The following is an 8437-nucleotide window of genomic DNA, read 5'->3' as shown; positions in this document are numbered from 1 at the left end:
GTGTTGAATTACATTGGTTTTGCATGATTTGCATAGGATAAGTGCCAGGGAAAGTGTATGAAAATTAGGTAAAGCACATATGAATTACATTGGCTACTTTATTATGATTAGATTGACATGATTTCTAATTTTGCTTAAGCATGCTCAAAATTTTCCAATGACATTTTTCAAGATTTGTGAAATTCACACATAATGTTTCCAACATAATTTTCATGCTTATGTTCATCAAAAAATGTGTAACAAAATCAAAGCAAATAATTTTCTATCAAAAAGTGTTTGTTGTTCACACAAGTTCAAAGATAGAACTTTTCAAGGGATGTAAGTGTTTCACTCAAAATTCAACCATTTGAATGTAGTAATTTGAACTTGGTCTTTGTCTTACCTATTCTCTTAAATTGTATATTCAATCAAGGATCACTAAGAACTTATTTTCAGTTGTAATGAGGCTAGACTTGAAAGCAATCATGGTTTTTCTTGGATAATCAAAATTATTTCAAGAGAACAAAAAATTTCTAAAAACTTCATAATTAAGCACTTCACTTTTGATTTCTTTCATAATTTCTTCTCATCATTGATAGCAGCATTAGGCTAACACTTGCCCCGAGATCCACAAGTATCTTTCCTATCGAAACTGCTCCAACTGTGACTGGGATAGTCACACTTTCTAGGTCTTTCAGTTTATTAGGGACGTTGGTTTGAAGGATTGCGCAACAAGTTGCGTTAAGTTGGATAACTTCTTTCTCTTAATACCTCCTCTTCTTTGATAGTAGTTCTTTCATGAACTTGGAATAAGTGGGCATTTGTTCCAAGGCTTCATAAAATGAAATATTGATTTGTAATGACTTGAATATTTCCGTAAACCTAGCAAACTACTCTTCCTTCTTAGCTATTGATTGAGTTGTGGGACAAAGTATTTTTTTTCCTGAACTAGAAGATTTTGTTTTTCTTCTTTTTGTACCCCGCTAGTTTTTGGTACATCTATTTTTTTATGTACATTTTTTTCAGAAGAGCTCCATCCATATTCCAGAAGAGCTCCAGCCTAGACCTTCAGTCCGACCAAACTTGTTCACTAAAAGAACAGATTCAATAATATACCAAAAAGTTCATTTCCATTTTGAGTTTTGTCTTTACTTAATGTATGTTTTAGTATTGATCAACTTTTGCATGAATATAGAATAATTGCTTCAGTAATTTTGCATAATTCTGAACTTACATTATTCAACAAATATTGTATCTTCTAGACATAGATTTGTTTTATTTGCCATTACATGCATGTCACTTTTTTAGTACATGGACATAGAACTAATATTGTGATTTTATAACTCTCAAATTGAATAGCATGTGTTACTAGACATAGAGACATATTTGAAGGTTCATATATCTGAATTTTATCATTGCATTTACTAGACGTAGACTTGCCTATGATAAAATGCTAGCATAGACCAAGATATTGGTGGCTAGTACACTTGAGGTGTTACATTTTTACTCAATATGCATGCTTGCATCGCTAGATATAGGGGCATGATATTGTAAGTCAATATCTTTATTCTTATGCATCAAAATCACTAGACATAGGACTTTCTTGCATAAGTGACTAATTGACTAAGACATTAGCAATTAGTCATATTGAGGTATTTATATGAACTAGTTGTTCTAATTGGTATGAACTAAAGAATCAAAGTGGAAACTGAGAGTAAAAGTGAAGTTTAACCTGAGTTATATTTACCGAATTAATTAAGTACATTTGAAGTGTTTGTGACACACAACAAACAACCCAAAAATATTGAGTTGAGAAACCATAAAAATATTGAAAGACTATAGTTTTGTAGCAATTCCTTATGGACGTGATAATTATTTACTATAATTGTTTGTGATAACCGAAGTTGTATTTTTACACCAATTTATCAGTTAGAAAAATGGCAATATTGTCAGGAAATTGCGTCTAAAACTAGTAATATAGCATAGTTTACTAATTCTCTACTTTTTTCATTTTTTATACCCTTGTGAGACTGTTGTGTCTTATATGTGAGGTAAAACTCTGAATGATCAATTTTGATTTGATTCGGAGATCGAAAGAACAACAAGAAAGAACAACAGTTGGACAAGGAGACAAAGACTCCTAGTCCAACAAGTACAAAACTCGCAACACCAAGCAAGGATCCCCCTTTCCGAAATTTCATTAATGGTGATGCACCAAGGTAACCACCGAGAGATGCTCGACATTTGGAATTAAAAATTGACCTTGTCTAGTTACTACAAAGTGCACCCTTTATGGGTCTTGACCTTGAGGATCCACATTCTTGTTTGGTCAAATTCTGAGTCGTGTCGAACGGTTGGCATGACCGAAGAGGAAGGACCAAAATTGTTCCTCTGAATGTTGTCGTTTTCGTTGATTAGAAAAGCCAAGGAATGGTACCTCAGTCAATAGCCTCAATCATAGAGGATTGGGAACAACTAAGAACTAGGTTCTTAGCCTAATTCTTATATAACTCTAAATATATGGAGGCAAAAATGATGATATTGACTTTCTCCCAATTCGCCAATGAAACCTTAGGTGAGATATGGGTGAGATATAAGTCGTTATTAAGGAAGTGTCTTAACCATGGGTTTGACAGAGAAACCTAGATACACTTCTTTTGGAATGGATTACAGCAACAACATCGAATGATCCTAAATGCCACAACTAGTGGCTCTCTTGCAGATAAGAGCTATGACGATGTTGTTAACATTATCGATGCCATGACTTTGAGCGACCAACAGAGTCAAAATGGTTGAGGTAACCTTCTGAAGAGGGGAATTTTGGAACTGGGCACACATGATGCTATTCTTGGCTAGAATAAATTGTTGACTCACCAGCTTCAAGCACTGACGAAAAAAATGGAAAATTTGCCACAACAACTTAAAATGTTGTCTCAGAGTCACCATAGCCAACAAGCTATGTGGTGTGATGTCTGCTTTTGCGATCACCCGACCCAATACTACATTTCATAGTCCGAGGAAGTAGAATACATGGGGAATCAGCAATGGCCTTATGGTGACTACCAGAATGGCAATTAGGGGTTTAATAACCATAATAACAACCAGCCTTGGAGGAATGATGTTGGTCCCTCTAATAGACAACCCTCATTTTAACCACCCTATTAGGATAAAACGATCAAAATAGAGGACACCCTTAACCAATTTATGTAATTGTCCTTGGCCAACCAAATGTGTATTGATGCCTCAATTAAGAACCTAGAAATTCAGGTTGGGCAGAATGCCAAACAAGTGAGTGATTAGAATAGGGGTGCCTTTTTGATACATATTGAGCCAAATCTCAAAGAGTAGTGTCAAGAAATAACAACTAGAAGGAGGAAAGTAGTTGGCTATGATGTGGTTGGTGAGGAGAATATTAGGAGGGCTCAAAAGGAAAATAACAACGAGCCTAGTACTTCCTTAGGAAAATCCGAACCATGTGGTTCAAAAGATAAGGGAAAGGAAAAGGTAGATGAGGGAATTAGTGACCGAATGAAAAACAAATTAAGCTAGTCCCTTACCCTGATGTGCAAACCAAACAATGTCGTGAGCGGTAATTTAAGCGACTTGTGGTTATATTCCGCATATTTCAAATAAACATTCCATTTGCTAAAGCATTGGAGCAAATGCCTGCTTATACGAAGTTCATGAAGGAACTTCTGACCAAGAAGCGTCGACTTCCTGAAAATGAGACGATGGAATTAGATGCGAGTTGTAGTGCTATAATCCCAAAAATTCATTCCACCTAAGTCTAAAGATCCTAGTAGTTTCACCCTGTTTGTTACTATTGAGAACCTAAATATAGGAAAGACCCTCCTACATTTAGGAGCTAGCATCAACCTAATGCCCTTATCCATGCTCCGTAGGATAAATAATCTTGAGATTAGGCTGACTCGGATGTTCCTACAACTCGTAGATCATTCTGTGAAGTATCCTCATGGAGTTGTAGAGGATGCTCTAGTAAGGGTAGACAAGTTTATCATCCCTGTTGATTTTATTATTCTTGGCATCGATGAAGATGTTGATGTGCCTCTCATTCTTGGGAGGCCATTTATGAAGATCGCTAAGATCATCATTGATGTGGATAACGGGAAGCTAAAAGTGAGGGTCCAAGATGAAGAACTCACTTTTGATATCTTTGAGGCTATACACCATCGTAATAATAAGGGGTGTTGTTTTTATTTGGATGTTATTGATGAAGTGTGCATAGAGGCTAATGATAAGGCATCTCTAGTCGACCCCTGAAAGGAGGTCTTGGACTTAGGTCCAGAAGATCCCTCCACATTATCTGATGACATGGAGGAAGGAACTTCTGAGCTTATTTCGGTTAAGAAACCATAATTAAAAATATTGCGCTCCCACCTTAAGTATGTATTTTTAGAGGGCAAGGAAGAACCCCGGTTATTATCAGCAACTCCATATTTGAGAGGGAAGAAGAGCAACTAGTACAAGTTCCCAAAGCCCATTCTAGGGCTATTAGTTGGACCCTTGCCGACTTAAAAGGGATCAACCCGACTTATTGTAGGCATAAGATACATATGGAAGAGGGATATAAATCGGTTGTTCGGTCTCAACCGAGGTTGAATCCCACATTGAAAGAGGCGGTGAGGGGTGAAGTCATCAAGCTTCTTGAAGCTAGAATGATTTACCCTATTTCTAATAGTGCATAGGTTAGCCCCATGCAAGTGGTACCAGAAAAGGGGGGATAACTTTTGTCCCCAATGAGCAAAATGAACTCATCATAACTTACATGATTATAGTTTGGAGGATGTATATTGATTACTGGAGGCTTAACAAAGCCACCCAAAAAGTTCATTTTCCATTACCCTTTTATAGATCAAATGCTTGAACGGCTTGCCGACCAAACATTCTATTGTTTCCTAGATGGCTATTCCATACACAATCAGATCACAGTTGACCTCATTGATCAGGAAAAATTCACTTTAACATGTCCTTTGGTGTCTTTGCTTATCGGTGGATGCCTTTTGGGTTGTGTAATGTTGGCTATTTTTCTGATCTAGTGGAGAAATACATAGAAGCCTTCATGGTTGACTTATCGGTATTTGGGGTCTCCTTTGATCTCTGCTTATAAAACCTTGAGGTCATGCTCAAGCGCTATGTTGAGACCAATCTGGTCTTAAATACGGAAAAATTGCATTTTATGGTACTAAAGGGATAGTTTTGGGGCATAAAATTTATTCTAAGGGGCTTGAGGTCGACTAGACCAAAATAGAAGTAATTGATAAATTACCAATACCGGAAAATGTCAAGGGAATTCGTAGTTTCCTTCGACATGTTGGGTTTAAACAATGATTTATCAGGGACTTCTCTAAAATTCCTAAACTCCTTAGCAACCTTCTAAATAAGGATTATCCCTTCCTATTTGAGGAGGCTTGCTCTCAAGCCTTTAAGGAGCTTAAGCAGAACCTGGTTACCGCCCCAATTAGTGTCGCACTAAATTGAAAAAACTATTTTGAACTTATGTGTGATGCGAGTGATTATGTCATTGGGTATTGTACTAGGCTAGTGAATTGACAAGAATTTTCATGTCATATACTATGCTAGCAAATTTTTGAATGTTGTGCAATGCAATTATGCAACTACTGAGAAGGAGTTGATGGCCATAATGTACGCACTTGAAAAATTCTGAAGCTACCTTATAGACTCTAAGGTAGTAATTTACACCGATCATGCTGCAATAAAATACTTGTTGACTAAGCCAGATTCTAAGCCGCGACTGATCCGTTGGATCTTCTTGCTCCAAGAGTTTGACTTGGAAATCTGGGATAAAGACGGTAAAGAAAATGTAATTGTTGGCCACCTTTTGAGGTTGGTCAATTTTGAGGTGACCTCAAGTGAGAGGGAAATTTCTAAGGCATTTCCCGAAGAGAAACTGTTTCATATCTGCGAAAGGTCATGGTTTGCGGACCTGACCAATTATAAGGCAGTTGGGATCATTCCCAAAATTGATTATCAAAAGAAAAAACGGTTTCTCCAATATGTCACTTATTATTTGTGTGATGATCATCACTTGTTCCGAATTGGAGCTGACGAGATATTGTGCAAGTGTATAGACCTAGATGAAGCTAAAAGCATCATTTGGTATTACCACAACTCGCCCTATGGAAGGCATTATAATGGTGAGAGAATCACCGCTAAGGTCCTCCAATTCGGATTCTATTGGCCAACTCTTTTGAAAGATGCACACTTACATGTGTAGAGTTGTGATGCATGCCAATGTATGGGTGGCATTCGGTGGCGCAATGAAATGTTGCTACAAAATATCCTTGAAGTCGAAGTCCTCAACTGATGGGGTATTGATTTTATGGGTCATTTTCCATCCTCCCACTCTAATTTGTATATCCTTGTGGGGTGGATAATGTTTCAAAATAGGTATAAGCAATAGCCTCCCACACTGTTGATGACAAAACAATGATTAAGTTTTTAAATAAAAATATTTTTAAACGATTTGGTACACCGCGAGTCATCATCAGTGCTGGAGGTTCACACTTCCGCAATGCTCAGCTTGCCAATGTCCTAAAACACTTTGGGGTGAATCATAAGGTGGCTTCACCTTACCACCCCCAAACTAATGAACAGGCTGAGGTATCCAACCGAGATGTGAAACACATCCTTGAAAAAATAATTTCATCATCGCAGAAGGATTGGTCTTATAAGTTGGACGATGCTCTTTGGGCATATCAGACAACTTTCAAAACACCTACAGGGTGTATCCCATTTCAGATCCTTTGATGATAACTTTGATGACAAATCTTGCCATTTACCGGTAGAGTTAGCCCACAAAGCTTATTGGGCAATCAAGTTCTTCAACTTTGATGAGAACTTGGCTGGTGACAAGCGTATAACTCAGATGCACCAATTAGATGAATTCAGGTTGCATGCCTATAATTCATTTGAGTTATACAAAGAGCGCATTAAGAAATACCATGACAACAAACTTGTCAGAAGGTATTTCGAGTAGGCCAACAAGTGCTACTCTTCAACTCGAGACTAAGACTTTTTCTTGGAAAGTTGAAGTCTAAGTGGTTGGGACCCTTTTTGATCAAAGAGGTTATGCCCTATGAGGCTTTTGAGTTGTTGGACTTGACCACTCAGAAAACATGGATAGTGAATGGGCAAAGGTTAAAGCCTTATTTGAGTAATGAGACCCACAAGCTCACTACTACTACTCACTTTAGTGAGCCATGACTTATCACACGTCAAGCTATTGACGTTAAATGAATGCTTTCTGGGAGGCAACCCATCAATCTTAATTCATGCATTGTATTTGCTTATGTTTTTGATTTTGGAACTTTTTGATGTGGAAACGTTAATTATTTACTATACTTGTTTGCGACAACCGAAGTTGTTTTTTTATACCTATTTGTCTGTTAGCAGTTTAGCACATTCGCAATTAATATACAGAAACTATTTTTTCTTAATTGTTAATGAAATTAGTCTCTACATATTAATAAATATAATGTTAAATTTGTTTCATCATTATTTTGATGACAATTTCCTAATTATTAGCAAGTTTGATTACTATGATTTTTGTGTTTACCTATTAGTAATTTTGGAATATATTTAAATAAAAAATAATTTCACCAACTCATAAAGTCTAAGGAATAATTAGTAACAAAAAGAAAAAAAAAATAGTTACTACTTACAAAATCCATAATCTTTATACACCTTCCCTTCTATAAAATAGGATAAAAAATTTCACCATGATTAATAAATACTTCAATAGTACTGTCATATTTTTGAATTTTTTGTAGTAGTCTTACACTTTTGCGTGAAAATTAAATGATGTTTTTGTATTAGGCAACTAATAAGAAGTGTCAGATCTTCTATCCCAAATTTTATATTGTATACACCTTACTTTTTATATATATATTAATTTTATATTTCTGGACCAATTAAAAATAAGTACTACATAGAATTATACACATTTTTTTTAACAACTCTCCTAAATAGCAGGGCTACACTCTGCTTTTGGAAACAGTCTGTTGTCAAAGTCCAAAATGTGAGGTGAAAAGTTGACTTAAGAGGGAATTGAAATCTCGAGATGAAGATAGTAGAATTATGATGATATTATAATTTAAAATTACTTAATCACCTATTGACTTACTTATATCTAAAAAAAATTCAAGATATAGTTTTTCTGACGAGTATTTTACAAAGAAAATACACCGAAGAAACCTCATTCTTAATGTTTGTTTTAGGGAGAAGTTTTTGCAAATTAAAATTCATGTTTGTATTATTATTTAAATAAAGTATTAAGGGTATCAACAAATTATATAGAGAGAGCAAAAAATATAAGAAAATGATATAATTAAGATTAAATGTTAATTAATGATTATACAATCTGTGTATTTATCTTCTAATCATGATCATTCAAACAAGATATCATGATCAATATAAT

At 35.6% G+C, this 8437-nt stretch overlaps 1 protein-coding gene across 1 annotated transcript; it reads left to right on the top strand.

Annotated features, from left to right (window-relative positions):
* Nucleotides 1-6447: 6447 nt before the first annotated feature.
* On the top strand, nt 6448-6984 carry LOC109339868 (the record flags this gene model as incomplete). Its single annotated transcript, XM_019577398.1, has 2 exons — nt 6448-6621; nt 6743-6984. Coding segments are annotated over exons 1-2 (416 nt in total), but the record flags the coding sequence as incomplete, so codon positions are not given.
* Nucleotides 6985-8437: the final 1453 nt, after the last annotated feature.

Source organism: Lupinus angustifolius, unplaced genomic scaffold, assembly GCF_001865875.1.
Source record: "Lupinus angustifolius cultivar Tanjil unplaced genomic scaffold, LupAngTanjil_v1.0 Scaffold_118, whole genome shotgun sequence".
Classification (NCBI taxonomy): Eukaryota; Viridiplantae; Streptophyta; class Magnoliopsida; order Fabales; family Fabaceae; genus Lupinus; species Lupinus angustifolius.
Note: the sequence above shows the minus strand (reverse complement) of the source record. Positions and strands in the feature narration are given on the sequence as shown.